Source organism: Ambystoma mexicanum, chromosome 2p (assembly GCF_040938575.1).
Source record: "Ambystoma mexicanum isolate Mex_15411 chromosome 2p, UKY_AmexF1_1, whole genome shotgun sequence".
In the NCBI taxonomy this organism is placed as follows: Eukaryota; Metazoa; Chordata; class Amphibia; order Caudata; family Ambystomatidae; genus Ambystoma; species Ambystoma mexicanum.
The window spans coordinates 1338059195-1338082394 of record NC_090923.1 but is presented as its reverse complement, the minus strand read 5'-3'; the positions used below and the strand labels follow the sequence as shown (position 1 = coordinate 1338082394).

Genomic DNA, 23200 nt, shown 5'->3' with positions numbered 1-23200 from the left:
TCCAATTATGACAATTTGTTTTCCGGAAGACATCTGCCACGTGTTTGCTCAACTCATTTATTGCAAGATGAGAATTGCCGAGAGAGAGCGACGGAAGAGAGTGAGAGAAAAAAAACAAGCCATGCAGCACTTCTGTCCACCTGGATGGTTCATCGGAGGCCGGACGTCGCTTCCCTCTGGATTAATGATCAATTTGGCCAATGAGCCAGACTGTTATCCCCGGCCCGTGATCACCCAGCGGAGCTCGGTGCAGTGATCGCTCGTGCTCAGTTGGTCTTGCGAGCAGAGGGGACCATGGAGGACAACAATTCCACGACTTCTTACTCCATCCCGCCCCAGAACTTCAATATCTCGGACATCATCGTGATCGTTGCTTACTTTGTGCTAAACATAGCCGTGGGGATATGGGTGAGTCCATTGGGTCTTATATTTGGGGCGCAATTTCTTCTGCTTTTCGAGGGTGGGCAATTTACCAATCACTCAATCACATTTGTGGGATATGTTGGTAGGGAAACAGAGATGTCTTTTGTACAGGCAATGAATTTTCGACTTTCAAAGCTAGTGTTTCTAAGTGTTTGTACCTAGGTTGCCGTTCCAAAAAGAAAAAAATGAACGCGATAATACAAAACATCTATGCTTTCTCAAAAATGTTCAAAGAGCAAAGTATATTTTCTGCCAACCATGGTCACAACAGAATGTCATTTTTGAAGTACCTAAAGCGAGTCTGCGAATTTGAGTGAATGAAACAAATTGATAATTCAGGCCAAGGTTTTTGCTTCATCAAAGGAAAGTTTCCAGTGGACTGAAAGGGCCGTCATTTCCAAATCAGTTTCTTAAAGCGCTGGCCATCCGACTTTATCTCTCCTCTAAATGGTTGCGTTTCTTTCTTGTACGTCGAGCTGTGTTTCGAGTTTAGAAGCTTCACTGTTCTCTGCTGGAGGTGGGGGTGGGGTTCCTGGCGGGAGCGCGGAAAGTCCCGCGCCGGAAGTCCCGCTTTCTCTGGTCGGAGAGCCACACACTGTGAAATCACTTTGGGGATCTTACCCTCCACTACCACCCCTCTCCCCACCCCCATCCGTGTACGCTCTTTGGGCATCTATTAGCAAGCAGAATGTGCAAAAACGGTGCTTCATAATTTTTTTTTTAAATCGTAAAATTCATGTTAAAAATAACAGCGGAAACGTCGAGGAAAAGGCACGTATGAAATAAATGGAAGTAGTCAACTGTTTAATTTTCTGGCGTTTTTATGTGCAAAAGGGAGTTTTTGTTTTGAAACTTGGAAATTTGCTTTTTGTTTTCTGACGACTGTACTTTGGGCCTCATTCATAGCTCTCAACCATTTATGTCGCAAAGGCGGGTGAAAACACCCGATTTTATTTTTGGCGGGTGAGAGGCCCATTGAAACAAGTGGGCGTGCAGGCGTCTTGGCGGGTGAGTCAGCTGTTTACAAGGCGGGTGACACCCGCCAAAAGCGTGTGAGTTGAGAGCTATGGCCTCATTACAAGTTTGGCGGTAATCCGGTGGTAAATCTTCGGAAGTACAACTCGTTTAGCAGTATCACCACTGGGTCCTGTGCATTACTACAGGATTATGAGTGGTGTTACAATCCCCCATTTTTGGAGTCCACAGGACTCCATGGGTGGTGTTTTCAGAATAACCGCCAGCGGTAATATCTACTACTGTAATTCTGCCAATTTTTGGCAGTAAAGTGGAGTCTATACCTCCACCTTTTCGTTTTTTTGTACAACGCTCAGTTTACCACTGAAACTAGCAGTATGACGGCCCTGCAATGCAGTGGTAAAGGGGAGGTAATGGAATGACTGCCAATTTACCACCATTTTTACCACACAGCCGTATTTATAATGAAACCCTTTGGGCCTCATTACGATTTAAGTGGAAAATCAGAGGTAAATCTTCCAAAAAATAGACCTGAGGAATTTTTTACTGCCACTTGGTCAGCCGGATAAAAATTGGTGGTGGCGGTGTAATTCCCATTTATTTTGGGTCCATTGGACCCAATGGAGATTTTTTTTGCGGCATTACTGCTGCAGTAATTCCGCCAATTCTGGCGATTTTTTTTTTTTTGGGCGTTGAGTGGGAAGATTTACCTCCAGGGTTTTGCTGGAGGTGAATCCTCCAATCAAAACACAAACTCATAATTTGGTGCAGTGGTAAAATTGGCGGTAACTCGGCCAATTTCACCACTTACAGCCGAACTCGTAATGAGACTGTTTGTGTGTGGTACTGTCACCAATTTCAATTTCACACATTTGACAAGTGGCCCCCATGTCGCGCATGAGAACTTTGAAATCTTTATACTGGTGCGGAAGGGCTCACACTCTTCCCTTTGGATAGCGGGAGGCCTCAATAGGCGGTTACCATGGAACCTTTTACTGCTGTGACTTTACAGAGGGCTGGCCTAAATAGTAGACTCAGTGTGTGAGTGGGGAACCCATTCTTCACCACCCGATACTCGCAGCGTGGTTCTTGTGGCACACAGCTGCTGGCTTTCATTTGTATTTGCTGCCACTTGTTTGGCCTGAGCCTGGTCCTTATCAAACTGTGGAGAGACTCTAGACAGGTGGCTTGGCAGGTGCGCTTCTTATCTTTCTGTTCTCAGTGAATGAGGTACGATATCTTGAAGTCTTCCCCCAGTGAATTTAACTGGGCCATTAAAGCGGGTATCTGCAACCCTTGCGTTGACTCCAAATATTTTGGACTAAAATTCTCATGAGCCCTCACTGTTGACGTTGCTGGTTAGGGCTGACGGGAGTTGTAGTTCGAAACACCGCGGGAGCCGCAGGTTGCAGAGCACCCCTACGGATCAGAGCATCTTTCATGGCAGCATAGCTTAGAATGCAGCATCTTAAATATTATATGTAAGGCTTTGGTAATAGTGTAGATAAGCATAGATTTATCTGCTGCGTTATCATCCTCCCCTGACTACTGCAAAGTTCATGGCTGCTATCTGCCCCAGTAAAGCCGGAGAGGGGCAGGCTGGCTCTTTGTGCACTAGCTTGTCTGCCTAACCCAGAAGGTTCAGAGGAATCAGGCTAAGTATCCTCCTCATTGCTCATGACCAACCGCCGCTAGCCACACCACCACACGCACACACACACACACACACACACTGGATTGGGAGCTAGCATGGGGGTGAGGGAGAACCGAGGTCACACGAGTAGTCCTAAGGGAGCACTAACCTCACCACTGTCTGGGAAGAAAAGAGACCGAGCTGTTACTGCTCCTGCCTCCAGTTTTGTTCATTTAAGTTTTTCTTTCTTTTGAAGAGGATCACTGCCACCCCCCCTAAAATAGTGGATGCTTGGGTAGAGTGGGCTGCCGGGTAGAAGTGATGTGCGGGGTTGGGTTAGCCTCACCCCTTGTCTCCAGTTGCTGGGAAGTGTCAGATACCCTAGGTGCTCCCGAGGTGGCGGAGTGGTGCAGCAGTGACAGTGGTGCTGACAGCCATTTTTCATAGGGTAGGCCGCACTGGAAATCTTGGGGTGGAACAAATGGGCCAGTGAGGACCGGGGGAGAGGGGCGTTTTTATAAGAGTGGCCGTGGCCCCCCCTTGGGCATCCCTTGGTGGCGCCGCTGAGCGCGCACTGTGCAAACAGATAGAGATACGCAGACATGGCGGCTGCTATGGAACCGCATGCACGAGCGCATGTGTGGGCCGCCTTCTTATGTTACAGCCAGTGCTCCAGATAAGATTTGGAAGTTGGGAGTAAAATGATTTTTTAGGGAGTAAAAATGTAAGTTCAGTTGCCAATGGGAGTATTTTATAAGCAAGTAAAAATAGTTTTAACTGGAAAACGGAAATGTTTTTGTAATCCTTATTTCTTTGCACCTACTTATGCATACACATTAAAAGATATTTTTTATTTTATTTATTTTACATTTATAAAGCGCTCACACAGCCCGCAGGCATCGAGGCGCTGTTACAGGAATTGTTTGTTTTTCTTAGTTGCGTAATTGTGTTTTTTTTTGTCTTAGTTACGTATTTATAACGCGCTTAAACACCCGGAGGTTTCTAAGCGCGGACCCGGGGATCGAACCTGTTGCTGCTTCTTGTCGTCTTGCTTCCAAGACGCGCACGCTGCCGCTGAGCTATCCTCCCCGGGATGAGATACGTGTTTACTTCTTCCAGTCAGGCAATAAAAACAGTACTTTCTTCCTGTGGTGCTACGTGCACTACTGCTCCAAACATATCCATGGAGCTGTGTGGGGGACAGCAGGGGCACAAGGTCCTAAATGTCTGTTTCCTATTTTTTATTGGGAGTATTTGGACTCCCTATTTTTAAGTTTTTGGGAGTATTTGCCTGTTTTTCGGGAGTAGAAGTAGCCAATACACCCCTTATCTAGGGCATGTTACAGGCGTGCTATGATGTGAACTGCATCATCACATTCCAGACCTCCAAAATGTAAAAGGGGGTAAACCTGAGGGGACAGACTCCCACCCCCTATTTTTAGAGTGAGAACTCGATAATGGCTCAGCAAAGGGAGGTGGAGAGGTGTTTGTGGAGTCGGCTCCTCAAGGTACTTGTGTACCTCAAGCAAGGGCTCATTTGGGCGGCATGTGTTAAATTCTGTCACTTTACAAGTCAAGGCGGAAGGACAAAGTGAAGAAAGCAGAGCTGCAAGGTAGTGGGGACCGAGCACCCAAGAAGGATGGAGAGCTGGCCAATGGTTAGCAAAGGATCTACAAGCAACCTGGAGAGGAAACAGGGGAGGGCACATCAGCCCTTATCAGGTTAGGTGGGGAGCGGAGTGTGTGGGGACACAGGCAGTAGTGAGGTCATAATTCAAGTGCATTCGGGGTGTGCAGAGAATCACTGGCACCCTGTCAATATTTTGTATGTGTGCATAATCAAGAAGTGGCATTAGGTGACAAAAGTGAACCCTAGTTTGTGATCATTAGTTTTAGCACCTTTGAGTGCAAAGTATGATACACAGTTTGATGGTAAGGCTTGATTAAAGCGAGCTCAAAGAGTGCCCACGAGGAGGTGTTTTGGGAAGGGCGGGGTAGGAACCGGGTGGGAATGGCCATAGGGATTAGCATAGCCAACTACAGTCAATGAGTGGGCAATTAATCAAATAACAGCTAGAGGCTGTGTGTCCCTCCTCATATGCTATTTCTGCCCACCTGTACTCTAATGCATTAGTTTGGGCTTATGGGCCACCTAATATCCCGAACTAATAACACAGCCCTCAAAAGCTTCTAGAAATAGTCTACTATGACGATATTCTGAAAGGCTAAACAAGTGCTCGTTTTAAACAATATATAATAAATGTAAGGAACATAATGAAGAACTAAACATTAAACTGCACATTTCTATGTTGCATTAGAGATAAAACGTACTAATGGCAGAAAGGTTTTCACTCCTCACGGACTGAGGAGAACAATAGAGAAAGCAGCTTTTTAATACATTCAGAATGTTCCTGAGCGCTGGATCTTGTAGGCAGTGTGTGCCCATTCTTTAAAAAAAATAAAACATTGTATTTGATGATGCGTATACAAACCGAACAAATACAACCAACTTTTGTGTATATGTAACCTCGTGACCACCGCTCCTCCCATCCTCGCTCCCTCCTTTCTTCACAACTTCACCGGTGTGGATCCCTTTGCACCCCCTTATTTCCCCTCCCCCAATTCCTCCTGGTGTCCTATGCTCCAGCCTGGCCTCAGGCCCTAATGCTCCCTTATTTAACCCATGCCCTGCCCCTTCCCCCATGTCTTGTTGTGCTTCATAGGCACCCCCTAGATCTCTGCAGCCTTTCCTTTAATCCCCACAGTGATCCATTCCCTCCCTCATCCATGGCGTTCTGCTGGGGAGGATCCGGCCTCCCCCATCTAGCTGCCGAGTCTCTTTTTCTCACCATCAGAGCTGTCAACAACAATTTCTTATTGTGCGCAGCCCTACTTTCGGGCACTCTGGACTCCCCAAAACCCTGGTCGCCCATTATGATTTTACGGACCAACATTGCCAAATTGTATGGAAGAATGTGCCACCTCTGTTCTGCAACTCAGGCAGTTGGGGGGGGGGGGTCTTGTGCCTTACCCATGCAGTGTAGGTTCTCCCTGGTGCACCCTCTGTAGGATTTTGAATTGGACGTAACCTACTTGAGATGTTCTGTTCCCTTGGTGTCATTTGGGCTTCCATCCATTCCACCTCCACCTCCACCTCCTCCAGTTCCTCCAGTTCCCCAGGGTCCCTTCAGCTTCCTCACTGGCAGGGAGGAGAAAGTATTCGTTATATCTTTCCCCATGAGTCCCCCTTCCATCAGTTTGATCAGATTGACCCCTAAGGGGAGTGTTCTGGTATATCCCAATTGTCTCAGCATGTCTGAGCCACATGCGTATCTATCCTTTTTTCTCCTTAGTTGAATTTTACCTCTAAGATATTGGAAGGGAACTACTTTTTTCCTGGTTGAGTATGCCTCATATTCTTTGAACTCTCTTGTTCTGGTTCCATATAACCTGGGCACACTTTAATTTTAATTTAATTGTTTTACCTGCACCTGAGTTCGGTTTCTAAGGGCGGATCTCGGATTCGAACCTCTGTTGCTCTGCATGGTCTTGCTTCCAAGACCTGTGTGTTGCCCCTGTGCTATCCTCCGTTCACACTGTTGGACGAACTCAGGACAGAGGATCATTGCTAGTCTACTGAAAGCGGAACTGTCATGATTGTGCAGCAGGTAGGTCCTGCGTCAATCTGGACGTGCCGCAGTCTCCTGGGAAAATCATTTATCAGACCCTGTTTGTCCACTCTAAATCTTTTTTGGTGAGTGGGGGAGGGTGTAGAGGCATTGTGTTGGGAGGTGCAGGATCTCTTCCCACCCCCAGACCAAAACATTTAAAGAAAGACATTTGCCTTTATTTCCTCTCTGCTGTAAATCTTGGCTACACGGCAGAGAGAAAATGGTGATTCTCTGCGTGAATAGGTATGTGAGGTAAATTAAAGTGGTCTTATATAGCGCCCTTCTGCCAATAATGTTGGCTTCGCTGCTCGTGGCTCTGTTAGAGAAAAGCTTTGGGGAGTATTAGTCGGATAGAGTGATAGGTAGATGGGGAGACATCTGTGAGTGTAGGTCAGAAGTACCTCTTTCCTGTGTGCAGATGTGAAGACTCTGTGGCTCATTTCGAGTTTGGTGGTAATGCGGTGGTAATTCTACTGAATTACTGTCAAAATTGCATACTGTTACTGCCACTTTGTCCCGTGGGTTTACTACAGGATTACAGATGGTGGTAATGCAGTGTTAGTCCCCTTTTACTCTATTGTGGATTTCGGGCGGAATTACCACTGGTGAAATTACCAAGTAGCAATTCCGCCGATTGAAAAGTGGAGGGTTTACCTCCAGCATCTTTTCCTACAGAAATAAGCGTAATTGCCACTCGGTAATTATGCCAGTGGTAATTCTGCCAAAACCTGTAATGTGGTGGTGCAGGAAAGGTGGCCACACTTGTAATGAGGCCAGGTTAGCCATAGTAGCAGCCCATTGGTTTACAAAACAGTGACTGCTTTTTTTTCGGGTTGTTGACAGAAAAAGAATATAGTAGGTAAAAATTGAGTATACTAGACATGGTGGGTCGTGGGAAGGAAGTAGGTGAGGTTTAAGGTTTGAACATTTCAGTTGGGAGAAATTAGTTGGGGGATGGGCGTGATGGGGATAGGGTCTGTTCTCTTCTTGGGTCTTGGTTGTAGAGTCTTTCATTGGATTGTGTGATTAAGGTCTGCTCCAGAATTGTGCGGCAGGAGAAATCACTGCCCAGAGGCGTAGAAATCTTCAGCGGAATGCGTGCAGGGACGTCATTTCACCAAAATGCCAAGGGTAGCGGAAGTGACATCACACGACCCATGAAGTGATGTCATTTGATCCCACCCGAAGTGATATCGCGGGAAGCGATGGAACACAACCTTTCCCCCTTGACAAAACAGGAAGTGGCATCACATAGCATTGTTCCTAAGTACACTACGAAAAATATGGTTACGATATCACTATAATGTGATGTACATTTCACACAAGGATGGCTGGCCATATGTATCCTTAAGATCAGTGTGTACAGACCCATATTACCAAATTACTGTAAATGCAAGCAGACGTCCAAGGCCAAATGATAATGAGGTGTTATTATATAGCATTATGCTTAAGCGCTTTATATAGAAAAAATATACACCCAATATCACCCAGCCTGTGTTGGTACTCATTTATCAACCTCAGGAGGATGAAAGGCTGCGTTGAGGTGTTTAAGAACAGACTTTATCAGTGACTCACCCCCTGAATTGTGCCTGAAATAAACCTTTAATGAGTGTAGCAATTATTGTATAGAATTGCAAAAAGACACATTATTTCAAAGGCCTGAAAAGAAAGCAAGCCTGCCACTCCAGAAGTAAAGAGCCACATGGTGCTGGCATTAGCAAAAAAAAAAAAATTGCGACCCCTAAGTGACGTCCCTGAATGCGTGGCTTGATTCATAAGGATCAGGGTCCGAGAAGGATTTCGATATGGGCTTTAAGGTGCTCTTTACATTGAGAGGTTCGTTTGTGATTTAGACACTGCCATATACTTTTTATGTGAGAGGAGAAGGTTGGGAGCAATGTGCGCAAGATCGGGAGGTGTGTGTAGTGCTACGGAAATGTGTTTGAATCTTCTCATCCTGAGGAGTATGCTGGTCGCTGCACGTTGCACTCTTGGTAGTTTTCTCATGAGGTGGTCCTGATGTCTGCGGTAGAGGCTGTTTGCGTAGGCCAGCCTTATTAGCCCTCATGATATCAATGCCATTGTTCTGTGAGTTGATGTTGGGTAAGGTATGATGAAGCATTAAATGAAGACTTGATTACAGCAATTTCTGATAATGATATGATAGGTTATTTATAATGCGTTTAATACCCAGAGGTTTCTAAGCGCGGTCCCCGGGATCGAACCTGTGTTGCTCCGTGTTGTCTTGCTTCCAAGGCGAGCACGTTGCCGCTGAGCTATCCTCCAGAGATAATTGCCTGTACCCGTGGTTTGAGCGTTAGAGCATTGCCAAATTTAGTTCTGCGATTCGTTACCTTGGATCATAGTATTGCCCTGTCCCCATATCATTAAACCATGCAATTGAGGCGTTGTGTGAAGGAGATGGATTGCAGAGCAGCAGTTCAGTTTTGGTCGGGTTGAGTTTTAGTCTGTTTGCTGTAATCCATTTGCCCACTTGTGCAAGGCAAGTTGTTATATTTCTAGGAGTGGGGGGGATGTTGACGGATTTTTCAGATATTAGGAGATTTTATTATATATCGTCTTTGTTGATGTGGCAGGTGAAGTCAGACTGGTTGATGAGGTCTAGAAAGGGTGACGCCTAGATGTTGAAAAGGAGAGGTGACAATGCGGATCCTTGGGGTACTGAGCATGTCAGTGAGTGAGGCTGGGACTTGAAGGGGGCCGTGATAGTGGTTTTGGTTCCGCTAGTGAGGAAGGAGGTGATCCAGCATAGAGCTGTTCCTTCAATTCCACTGATGACTCTGCTCTCTCAGTTTTTAACTGCGTTTTATTTGCGTGTGTTCCAGATTGAGCCCAGTGCTGGTTCTGTACCTCTATGAATGAAATCCTGGAGTTGTCTGTATACGATTTCTTCCGATACTTTGTTCCAATGAAAGTGTTGTTTGAGATAGAAGCATTAGCTAGCAGGATCATTAGGATAAGCTGTGCGTTTTTTGAGCAATTGTCTGACTTGGGGGGACTTCAGTAGAGGTGGGTCACTCCCTGTGTTGGTGTAATCATTCAGGAAGGATCGGAATATAAGCGTCAGCTCATTATGTTTCCTGATGGATTTGTGAACAATCCCTCATGAAGGTGATCTTTACAGAGATCCTATCCAAGTATTTCTGTCTCCATGATGGGAATCCATGTGACCGGAATCGTCGGTAAGACTGGGACAGAGTCGACAAGCTATCAGCCTTGGTCTTACCCATGATGAATACGCAGACTTTTCACCGGCTTTCTTTTCTTTGGAATTCTCCAGTGGCTTAATTGCAGCCATCAGACACATGTGGCTCTATCCAACAACATGATGGGGATCAACAATTAATCCATTTAAATCTATTCATAGGAAATTCCTCATTTTTATGATTGTTTTTTCAAGTTCCTTCCGAGCATTAGACTTCAGCACTCGTATAACAAGTTTCAAATTTGTGTAGTCTAAATATTCATCTTTTTCCAAACTGGTTTAACTTGAAACTTCTCTCAACATATGTTTCACCGTTAGTTTATAGCTTCATCCAGAGGTTTTATGTTATCTTCAAAGTTTTTGTGTTCATTGTAGTATTTTGCCCTTAAATTTCATTACATTTGTTGGTAGTCTACCAACACAAATAATCAAACTGGAATCAGAAACCTTTTGCAACAGGCTCTGTCTTCACCTGTCCTGAACCTGTCTCCCTGTAATGCCATGTCAACTTCCTCTTACACTGTTTCACGACCTATAAACTGGCTGACCTCCTTTGCACAGGCTTTCCTGCTATGTGGGTTTCTGTCTGGAGCGTTGGGTGAGACCTGCAAGTTCAAGAGTCGTAGGCCCTTTGCTTTGCTAGGCCAGTGAACAGTTGCTCCGTTCTGCGGCAAAATGTCTGCTTGAAGGCTGTAATGAAGGCAAGGTATCAAATATTGAAGACTAACACAAGTGATTTCAGTTCAAGGGTGTTTATTGAACTTCAATGGGTTGGGTGAACGCCTATCTAACCCTAAATCTAAGGGAGCAAGCTATGACCATCAAATAATAATAACGCAGTCCTATGGCATCTCTGTCAAAATAAAACGGCCTATCCTAATAAACCTATTGCCAATCCTTACTTCTAAATACAAATGGTGTGGGACAACAATGCATGCACAAAGAAAAGTGTTAAAGAAATGATATGTCAGGATAGTTGAGCAGTTGGCTTCCCTTCTCCACGTTTTCAGCACGGGACAAGCTGGCACGCTTCGCACAAACTCTGGCTTCTATGCTATGAGGATACAGTTAGGTATCAGGGCCTTCTATCAAATTCTCTTTCTCAATGACAGTCTCTTATTGCAAGGGGCCCGACGTAACAAACAAGCACCAAAGTTCCTTTCTTAGCAGGAGTTTCACATTCACAAGTTCTCGAGTTCAGTGTTCACCATGGGCCTCCCTCCTTAAAGCTCGGACCATGGATCTCCCTCGTTCGGGCTTAGACCCCTTTAGCACAATGTTCACTATTGGTCTCCCACATTTGGGCTTGGACACCTTAACAGAGATGTAGCCGGTATTATCTAACAAGTGGGGCCAGAACATAATGTAGTGACATTAACAGCTGTAAATTCCCATACAGCGCTGCTGAGAGGGCATTTACAGATTTTCAGTGGGCCTTGCCGGCTCAGGCCCTACCCTGTCTACGCCTCTGACCCCTAAGCACAATTTTCCCAATTGGTCTCCCTAGGTTGGGATCGGACCCCTTAAGAACAATGTTCACGCTTGGTCTCCCTCGTTCGGGCTCGGACAATGTAATCTCACTTTACAAGCTTTTCTCTTTGTATCAAAAATTGAAGACTTTCGAATGTGCAATGGATTTTGCTTAAACCGTCGCAGGACCACTTTGATTCACTTCATTTTTCATTTTCATCTTTTACTTTCGCTTCTGCCACTTCTTGGCTGTATACCTCACAGAGACCTTCGATTGAGCACACTCATGGTGCAGGACCACTCTGTCACTGGTATTGTATCTTTCTCTGTTAAATTTCAAACATCCATCAGCAATTAAGCTTTCCTTGCATCTTTCATTACACGTGTTAACAATCTTCATTCTTTCACTCTTTATACAATGTTGCCGCTTGCAACTTTGACTTCAACACAGACCGGTCTTGCATCGGTCTCCCCAACTCACTGGCTCTGTTGATCCCTCTGGCGCTGCTTTGATCCCGGAGCCATGGACGGTACCACAGCGACTGCTGCTCCTCCCCAACTCGGTCACCCATGCAGGAGGGCACTGGGTATCTTTGACACACAATGCAGGATTCTTCAGTCTGATTTCCTGGCCTTACGCTTCTTAATCTGAAGGATTCTGGAAAGTAACGGCTTCTCGCCGGAAAGGTCAAGGGTATCTCTTCTTGGTTTGCCATCTTTCTTCCCTCCTTCAGTTGCCATCTGGAAAATGCTGTTCCTTCGTGTGCTTTGCCTCACTCACAGTGTGCTCTCATACTGCACCTTTTATCTGCGTGGGGAAGCTTAATGGAAGTCAGGTGTGAGTTGTTACAAGTAATTGCCTGACCTTGCCTGATAGTAGCAGTGGGCCATGTCAGGTACAATGCTCGAGTGTGAGTCTGTTTTCTCCCAGAGTGTGCTATCCGTGTGAAAGTGTTTGTGAAGGGAAAGGAGGTGGGCGAGGAGTAAAGTTCCCAAATATCCTACCGGGTAGGATGGGGTAAAGGTGTCATGGGTAGCGCAACACTGCATCTCGCCATCAGGTGTCCCACTCTCTGAAGACCCCTCACCCAGGTGATCCTCCCGCACTGGTCCACCCCCAGGGTCTGGATCCAAAGGCGATGGCCATGCCCTGGACACCTGAGATAGAGATCCCGGAGACTAGCAGGTGAGACACCTTCTGTTTTCTCAAGGCCCAGGAGGGCTTGAAAGACAAAGAGCTTCATTATGACCCTGCCGGTCCAGAAAAAAGTGTTGCTAATTCCGTAAGCCGTCACTGTTTTCGGACCGGCAGAGTCCAAGTTTACCGGTGGGCGATTGACTGATTTACCTTCAGCCGAGAGCTGGAGGTAAATCATGCCCCCACTGGCAAAAGAGTTGGTATTACCAGTGCCGGTAATACCTGCAACCCCCACACCCCCCCGTGGAGTCCTATGGACTCCATGAAATGGAGATTTACCTACTGTTGCCAACAGCTTGTAATATCCCGGTTTTACCAGGATATCAGGCGCCGGGAACGGTAGGGCTGTTTGCCAGTATCCCGCCTGAATTACCGGCAGGATACCTGCAAACACATAATGCGCCCCAAAAGAATGCCAAGCAAGCCAAGATGTCTGTCAACTAGCAAAGCCTTGCATAGCGTGTATTCCATGAGGCCTGTGCTTGTACAGGAGTGGAGAAAGAAACCCTAAGAGGATGATTTGGAGGAAAGACTACAAGACATTTCCATTATCTCACTACTTGCATTGGAGACTACATCTATGCTCACCCAGATGCCTGCTAGATATTTAGTCACCCAGCACCCTCTTCTTTTAACTGTATTTCTTCTTGACTGCGCTCCATGCTTCCCAAGGGAGAGCTAGTGGTACCATTAGGGAATTCCTAGTACACATCTGGCACTTGTGCAATACAAAATGTATGGTGCCACTGTAACATGCGCCAAGGGCCTACCGCAATCCCAGCCATCAATAGATATATGCAAGCCTTAGGTCTACACGGGGGGCTCCTATGCCCCTGCATCTGTGAGGTGACTGATCAGATTGTTTTGAAAGCGCTGCTGTCAGACATATGAAAACCTGTTTCCACTCTTCCCCCCTAGGCCTGCCAGGTAGCTCCCCGGCTGGAATTGCAATCTTGTTTTTAGTGTTTCACTTATACTATATCACGTGTGGCACTAGGCTACTTCATGATGTTGTTTTTTGTAAAAGCAGCATCCAACACTGTTAAGTTTGACTTATATTAATAATAATAGTGTATAACACTACTCCTGCTTCTAAGCACTGTAATAAAAGGTGTTATTACTACCCCATGTTGAATGGCACCCTCAGAGGGTGAAATGCTACTGCTGTGAGATTCAGACTTGCAAAGTACAGGCTGTCCTCATATTTTAGATCCATAAGAGTGTCCGCCGAGAACAACTGTGCACCACTTGCCCCTATCCACTGCAAAGTCCCCCAATAATCCTGTGTCCCCCCACCCTTTACAACATATTGACCAGTCCCCTCTTTGATATACTTGACTCCATTGGCATATCCTACACCAACTATGTCGATGACACATAAATCCCCTGCCCCCTGTCCGGCAACTACCTGGAAGATACTCGCTCACTAAACAATGTCTATGCTACAATCCAGGCCTGGACGCCCACCAATCGCCTATGTCTGAATGACGAAAAGACAGAGCTCCTCCTGGACGGGCCGCAAGTGGTAGTCAAGAATCTTAATGTCCAAAACATATCCTTCAGCATTGGCGGCATCCAAATACCTGTCTCATCATCAGTGAAAATGTTCAGCCTTTACCTAGACGCTACCCTCTGACTCACCCGCCAAGTGAATGTGATTGCCTTCTCGTCAGCACATACGACTAAATTGATTAACTTCCCTCCCGAGCTCTTCACTCTCCTCCACCTCCAACTCCCTTACGGTCAGTCGTTTTTCAAAGAAATGAGCTGGGGGTAGATCTTTCTATCGCTGGGGCCTCCCTCTGGAACAACCTCCCTGCCACTCTACAACTTGAGGAGAACCATCTCCCGTTCCGGAAGCTCCTCAGACCTTCCTCTTAGCTTCTTCCTTCACTCCTCTTCTCCCCTGCTGATCTCTACCGTCTCGGCATCGTGCACCTGGTTACCCTCTGACCTTTCGGGCCCAGGTACCTGCTCACCCTGCCACCCACCCGCACTGCCTCCTGGCAATCCCCTGCAGTGGGGTCTGTAACTCTACAGCCCCCCCTTTTTTATGCACTTATCAGACACCCCCTGTCTGTTGCCCTAAACCTAGCACTTGCCACTTGCTGTCTGCACTACTGCTGCTTGTTGATTTTTATTATTTATTATTTATTTTTATTTCTTTGCTCAGCACTTTCCCCTGTCCCTCTACCATGCACTTGCGCGTTCTCAATATCACTGGGCCTAGTATGATTGTTCTTGTTGTTATCCCTTGTTCCCCTCCCTTGCCTCGTCGCGCTCTGAAACACTTGTGTACGAGCACGATGCAAATAAAATATCAATATCAATTAACTCAGACAGATCCTTCCTTTCCAAGGACAGTTGCCTTACAATAGCTCATATAATCATAGTAGCAAGGCTTGGCTATTGTAACGCTCTATTTGCTGGCACCTCCTGCCGTAACATTGAAAAGCTACAGGTGATCCAGAACAACGCTATACGAGCGGCTCTCAATATCCCAAGACGAGAGCACTATTCAGCCGCCCGGAAAAGTTTTCACTGGCTCCCGATCAGAGTGAATTATCTTCAAGACACTTTGCATCACACATAGGTGTTTGTCCAACTCGGTTCCCTCCTACTTGACCCAGAAAACCATCATAGATCAATCCAACAGACCCCGCAGAGCAGCCTACACCAACAAACCGATGCAACTGAAATACAAATGATCCAAAGCTGGAGGCACAAGCTTTCCGACCTTTGCAGAAAAGCAGTGGAACTCGCTGCCCCCAGGCTTGAGAGCTGAAAACTCCTATTGGGCTTTTAGGAGATCTCTCAAAACTTGGCTATTTGTAGAACTGCACTTGGCAGTACGCTAAGACTACGCCCTGAACCCTTACTCTTGATTGTGTTTGTATGTGTAACTGGTCTTGCAACAGCGCCTTGATGCCTCCAGGCTTAGTGCACTGTAGAAATGAATAAATAAATAAATGACAAAGGCCCGTGCTTTTCTGGCATCAGCCACTTTTACAAGCCCCATTGGGCTGTCACTTTTGTCAATTGTCAGTAGCATGTGACTTCTTTTACTACCAGGATCTTGGTAACATAGGATTTTGTTTAATGGAAAATCCATGTAAATGTGCAGAGCATGCTATTATATATGCACATATAAACGCTGTTTAAAAAAAAAGGTTTATAAAAGAAAACAGTATGCAAATACCACAGGCACATATACAACTTTAGAGGTGTGGGCATAGTCAAACCTTATTCCCACAGATTTTCATCTGAATCCTCAGGCTAAAAGGAAACCATTTACAATGTTATTTATAGAGTGCTTGTTATCACAGTTTTGCTGTCTCATGGCACTATGAATACAAGGTATTACTACGGGCCTATTTAATGGTGCTCAATTTCTAGGCCTTCAGAAAGATGAGTCCACCTGCCTGGATTTAAGCCTCTTTCCTGCAGGCTGAACACAGATCTCATAGAGTGCGTGTCACACACAGATGTATGCATTTACATACTTGCCAACATTCTGCGACCAAAAAGATGTAGGATTTTTCAAGTTTCAAAAATAATAATTTGCATAAAAATTACATCACAGGAAAATACAAAGCATACATTGTTGGCACCATTGAAGCATTCTAAAATACACAACCCATCAAACAGCACAACATGGAAAGCTGTTCACATGTTAAAAATGTATAATTCAGACCGGTAAGTTAACACCAAATTCAATTACACATAAGGTAATCACACAGAGCTGGTAGGCAACGTTTGCTACTGCATTGTAGCAGCCGCCTGGACAAAACGTATGTATTCCTGCAATGCTAGTTGAACACTGAATGACATGGAGACTGATACCCCCTCAGTCTGATAGGCAGATGCTGTGTGATGGTGGTACGCTCTGCCACTTGCCTTTAATGGCGGTTCACCTAAGAGTTGTCCGGGCAAAAGAGCAGGACAGTCACGTAGCTGCCAGGTCAGTGGATTGGTCTGAGCCCAATCAAAGTAATCACCTACTAGCCCACTGCACAGACAGACTAATGTGTTGCATGCTTTGTCCTGCAGCCTGCCGTAGAGTCACATAAATTACCTGCCACTGTAAAAAGCAGTAGGATCTGTCAAACAAATCTGTAGGCGGTAGGACTCCTTAAAAAGCAGTAGCCTACTGCCTACATCTGTAGGGTTGGCAAGTATGTATTTACTTCACCTGCAATGGCTTGGAGCAATGTGGAGCTCCAGCAGACAGGGTCTGCTGAAGCCACGTTCCAAGGGCAGCCTTTAACCCATAAGGAAGTTTAGTTTTATTAAATAAAGGCCCCAGTGAGGGCCATTACAACCCCACTAGCCCACCAGGGATAATTGGGAAAAACCTGGCCTATAAAAACGTCTTAAGGAGTAGACTACCTTCGACCCCAGCAGGACTTATGCTGTAAACGCAGCAGAAACAAGTTAGGGGCGGGGTTTCAAGCCCTTTTGGTACCTTTCTAAGCCCTCTCCTTGTCACACCCCTTCAAGGAAGGTAAGTGATTGGTGAGGTAAGGCACTCCGTTCTGGTAGGGGAAGGGGTATTTCAGAAAGGATGTGTGAATGCTGTAATGTGGGGTAGTTGGGGGACAACAGGAGGTGGTGGAAGACGTCTGAGAGACCAAAGGAGATGTGAGCGACCAGAGTGCAGAGGCTTTTGGAGAGAGGGGGTCTGTGGAGTATAGAAGTATCGGGGTGTGTGGAGTAGCGATGGAGTATGAGATAGTGCCTGTGGAAGGTAGTAGTAGTTGGGCGTGATGGTAGTGGGTGATAGGGGTAGCAGAGTAGTGAGGGAGAGGTAGTAGAGTGGTAATTGTAGTAGTGGGTGGTAGTGAGCCTTCATGAGCGGTAGTAGCAGTGCGGTCCGGTCGGAGCAGTGGTAGTGAGAAATCGTAGTACTGAGCAGGGCAGTAGTGGAGTAAAGAGAATTGGTAAGAATGGAGATACAATAGTCATAGCTGAGGACTAGTGGAGGCAAAAGGGGTACATCAGAAAGGACAGGAATGAGAAAAGGATAACAGAAGTAGCAACAGTATTAAGTGAAGGAGTGGAGAAACAAGAGGAGAAGTAAAGATCAAAAAGGTGGAGGTGAAAAGGCAGAGTGAGAGATGGCAGGGAGGAGAACATCTGGGAATCAGTGTAGTGAAGGGCCAGGTAAGAACGTGCGTGAGCGAAGAGAGTGTGACACTGGGTGGAAGAAGGCACCATCCCTTACTCCCTAGAACACTAAGCGGGTTAGGTCAGGGAAAGACTAGAAGATCCTAGGGAGTTAGTCAGGGACGTAATTTCACCAAAATGCCAGGGGTAGCAGAAGTGACATCACACTACCCATGACCACTCATGACATCACAGGAAGTGATGTAATTTAACCATGTCCACAAGTGACATCACAGGAAGTGATGGCACACAACCTTTATATGCATCTAACACCTGTGATTCCAGTCGTTCTCATTTCAGCCAAATATAAGAGCCGAGGCACAGAGGGCAGTGTAATTTATTGTCCACGATCACACATTTGGGAAATGTCATTTTCCAGATTCAAAGGGGGGCCTATATGTAAAACATACATAAAGCAGTACTTGTAACAGGGTAACCAGAATCTCTAATGCAGGATACAGCTAGTGTATGAAAAATCGATAAATCAATGGACACAGAAGTACTTGTTATCTGTGGCATTGATGTGTTAAAGAAGCCAAAAAAACACTGACCTTTGGAGGCGTGCACTGTCTGTTTATCCAGGAGACAAATGCTGCACGAACAAGGCATGAAAATTAAATAATTGAACAGGATTTAGTATTCACAAAATTCCCTGGTTATAAATGTATCAATGAGTCAGATACCACTATGATAGAAAAAAACTATTGTGCGGGTGTACGCTGAGGCCATCTATCTCTGTGTGCATTTATCTTTAAGTTATGTGACAAGAAACCACATGTTGTGCCCTACAACCCAGAGCTGAACATAACACCTTAATGTCCTAAGCTTTGATATGTTATGTTACTTGGCATTTATATAGAGCCTTATGTATCATTGGTATGATCTCAAAGCGCTGGTAGATTGAAAACCCTCAGGAGCCGCAGTTCAAGTCAGTAGAGAGACAGAGTGTCGTATAGTGCGTGGGCGCACCAGATTTGTGCAGCTGGTTGATGCATGATAGCTGCTTCTTAGCGGTAGGTGTGGTGCTGAGGAAATCAGTTGGATGTGTTCAGTCTGGAGGGTGAACACCCAGACTGAGGTCTGGCTGCGTTAGGCCTGAGGAGACGCCTAAGCTAGCGGTATTTGCTGAGCTAGCTGTGTTTTATTAGGATGATGGGTTTGTGGGGTCATGTTAGTATGAGAACAGATATACCGAATGTGTCATAGTATAGCTGTGTTCTAGTTGAATGATGGTTTATAGGAGAGAGTAAGCGTAGTAGTGTGATATGGTGGTTATCAGTAAAGTGCCTGCGACCAAGCACGAGAGCAGGACGGGGGCGTACACAGCGGCATACATATATAAACCGACAGGATGACAGGAGAGACATGTGATACGGATAACATGGGGATACAGGTACATAGCATATACATAGCATAAATGTGAGATACAGAGACATATATCGAGAGATATCCATTCCATCTACTCCCTCCACTCCTTCCTTTACATCCACTCTGTCGACTATCCTTTCTTCCACTCCATCCACTTGTTCCATCCACTTCCATCCGTTCCATCCACTTCCATTCATTCCATCCACTTCAATCCACTTCCGCCTGCTCCATCTGTTCCGCCTGCTCCATCTGTTCCGCCTGCTCCATCTGTTCCGTTCATTCTATCTGTTCCATCCACGCAATCCGTTCTATTTTCTTCATCCATTCCATTCTCCATCTATTTCATCCACGCTATATGTTCCTTTTGCTTTAACCGTCAGCTATACCACAGCTATACCACAGTGATGCTATTAGGCACACTTTCTAAATTCAACTATACCACAGTGACGCTATTAGGCACACTTTCTAAATTCAACTATACCATAGTGACGCCATTAGGCACACTTTCTAGATTCAACATTAGCACAGTGAATGATATTAGGCACAGTTACTAGGTTAAACTTTAGCAGTGATGCTATTAGGCACACTTTCTAAATTCAAATATACCACAGTGACGCTATTAGGCACACTTTCTAGATTCAACTTTAGCACAGTGAATGATATTAGGCACAGTTACTAGGTTAAACTTTAGCAGTGATGCTATTAGGCACACTTTCTAAATTCAACTATACCACAGTGACGCTATTAGGCACACTTTCTAAATTCAACTGTACTACAATGATGCTATTAGGCACATTTTCTAAATTCAGCTATATCACAGTGACGCTATTAGGCACACTTTCTAGATTCAACTTTAGCACACTGACGCTAATTAGGCACACTTACTAGGTTAAAATTTAGCAGTGATGCTATTAGGCACACTTTCTAAATTCAACTATACCACAGTGACGCCATTAGGCACACTTTCTAAATTCAACTATACCACAGGTAGGCTATTAGGCACACTTTTCTAAATTCAACTATACCACAGGTAGGCTATTAGGTACACTTTTCTCAATTCAACTATACCACAGGTAGGCTATTAGGCACACTTTCTGGATTAGACTATACCACAGGTAGGCTATTAGGCACATTTTCTAAGTTCAAGTATACCACAGGTAGGCTATTAGGCACACTTTCTAGATTCGACTATACCACAGGTAGGCTATTAGGCACACTTTCTAGATTTGACTATACCACAGGTAGGCTATTAGGCACACTTTTCTAAGTTCACTATACCACAGGTAGGCTATTAGGTACACTTACTAAATTCAACTATACCACAGGTAGGCTATTGGGCACACTTTCTAAATTCAACTATACCACAGGTAGGCTATTAGGCACACTTTCTAAGTTCAACTATACCACAGGTAGGCTATTAGGGACACTTTTTAGATTCAACTTTAGCACAGTGATGTTGTGAAGGCACACTCAAAGATGTTGAGGGCACAGTCTAGATGCAAGGTTCAATATTGTGATGCTATTAGGGTACACATAATCTTTGATACATGAATCTTCTTCAATATTTTTTAGTGGGGTGAGGTGTAGGGGGTCTGCACTACCCTTAAGAGAGGGGCTCAATGTATCTATAATTTTCAGAGCTCTATGTGCGAGGTGCATTATTCAAAGCACCCCCACGCTCCCAGGACCTCTGCATGAATGAATCTTCCACAAATCCCTTTCCAAGAAGGAGTTTGAGTGGGGAGGGGTGGGTCACTCCATGGCTCTCTCACTTCTGAGACTCTGTGTTCAGCGCTTATTTTCTTAAACAGTGTTGCACCAGATCAGGGTCCTGGTCGAGTTTGCGGCCCCTCTCAAATATTCACATAACACTTGAATGCTTTCAAGGTGAGCAGAGCCCAATCAGTTGCATAGCACAAAATGTGGAGGCCCCCAGTGACACATGCTGAGAGCCCCTCCTAGGCTCCTTAACAAGGCAGAGGGCACGCCACACCCCGTGCCGACCCGGGCCACCATGTGTGCACAATTTCCATGATGATTATATCGCTGCAAGCGCATGCACTGTTCCGAGTGAAGGAGGTAAATATGTTTTTTAATCAAATCTTAAATGTTTCACCTAGCGTAGAAAGAAGGGGTGGTGTCTGGTCCTAAAATATACCAGCCACCAGTGGTGGCTGGTGAGTTGTTTTATTGGAGGGTGTAAATATTTGCCATAAGTATTCGATTGCGACCGAGCACAGCGAGAGGGCGCGAAATAACGAAAACAGTTTTGAGGAACTCGGGGGGGGGGGGGGGGGAGGGGGGATTTTTCCCCCTCCCATGAGGACATTTTTGAATAATGGGTTAAAATGGTGCATTACATAGCACACGTTCTGTGAAAATGTGGGTAGAAGGCCAGACAGTCTGCAATTGGTTTTGTGGGGTGCAGGGCAACTCATGGATAAAAGTACAATAGATTCAAGTCACCAAAAGTACACAAGCGCATTTCCCAGTGCATTGTCATGCCGGTCCCTTCAATACATGCCAGTATTAAAAGGTTGTCATGCTGGCTGTGCCATACATTTCCATGCTGGCTCCACCTCCATATGCTAGTATTCCCATTTGAGAACATCCTCATGTTCGCTTTGAGATGTTTTTTTATAGTATCATTACTGGCACTAGGCACAAAGCTGGCTCTGTAAATATATGCCAGTACTCCTATGTAAGAAAATACTCCCATTGTTTGGCCATTCAAAATGACATGTCACAATAAGAAAACATGTCTAAACTAGTTCCAATGTAAGCCATAAAAGCACTTATCATACTTGCTTCATCATAGACGGTAAATTAATACAACATCATGCTACAGTAAGAAATGTACACAAAACCGTCAGTCTAGTGAGGTAATACTACTTATCATGCTTGCTTTATAAAAGATGCTTTATCGATAAATGTCATACACACACACACCCATACATCTCTCACATTCTCTGCACCTACCCACTCAGAACATTCACACACACAATCAGATTCAGACCCATTCACCCACCAGTCACTCACCCATATACCTTCCCTCACATACACTCACACTGGCACCCACCCAGAACATATCTACACTCTCACTCTCACTCTCACTCTCACTCTCACTCTCACTCTCACTCTCACTCTCACTCCCACTCCCACTCCCACTCTCACTCTCACTCTCACTCTCGTCTCTCTTTCTCTCTGTCTCTCTCTCCTACTCACTCACCCATAAACCCTCTCTCGCATACATTCACATTGCACAGACACGTACCCATCCAGAACATTGAAACACACTATCACATTCATACTCATTCACCCACCAGTCACTCACTCATACACCTTCTCTTACATACTCTCACTGCATTCTCTATACAGGCACACACCCACCCAGAACAATCAAACACACACTATCACATTCATACTCATTCATCCACAAGTCATTGACCCATAGCACAAACATGCATCTGACATGTACTTCACACATGTAAAATACACATCACATTTAAAAATAAAAAGCCTTCTTCCCTGTTTTTCCAGCTTTGGTTTTGTCATGGTGCATGCTCCAAAACACTTGGAGCTGGCGGGCCTTTCCCAGTCACTGACACCAATCAGGGCTTATAAAGCCCCAAAGGGTAGTCCAAGGACTTCCTGGACTCAGTCCTGGCGCAGTTGGCGCCAGACTCATAATTTTCCATCTGGTAATGCACTGCATGGGACTACATACAGCCCAGTCAAAGGGGGCTGAACCATCTGGCTTATCCTGGGTGTGGCTGTGGGACTACTTTACCTGTGATTGCAGAATGAGGCTGTAGGGACTATTTTATTGGAACTACTTACAAGGCTATTTAAACCACACCCTACCGACAGAACACGCTTTGCGTTATTCTGCACTCCTGCAGCGTAACGCTCACCCTGTTTGCTTCGCTCCAGTACCTGAACTCCAGCAGCCACGCCCGTTCTGGAATTTCGATCCATCGGCACCTGAGAAAAGAAGAAGAGAAGAAAGAAACAGGAATTAATGCTGAGTTTCGACCTTACCTGAAGGATTCCATCCGAGCGACCGCTCC

At 45.5% G+C, this 23200-nt stretch overlaps 1 protein-coding gene across 3 annotated transcripts in view; it reads left to right on the top strand.

The window, feature by feature from the left end:
- The window catches only part of SLC5A10 (solute carrier family 5 member 10), a 1126075-nt gene that overhangs the window by 142107 nt on the left and 960768 nt on the right, over positions 1 to 23200 (top strand). Inside the window, exon 1 of one of the 3 annotated variants that reach the window (XM_069645682.1) lies at positions 196 to 408. The exons of the other annotated variants lie outside the window; for them this stretch is intronic. Within the exon in view, the coding sequence (XP_069501783.1) occupies positions 295 to 408 (114 nt within the window). The 5' untranslated portion in view covers positions 196 to 294. Of the gene's footprint in view, positions 1 to 195; positions 409 to 23200 lie in introns of those variants that run through there. 3 annotated transcript variants of the gene reach the window in all.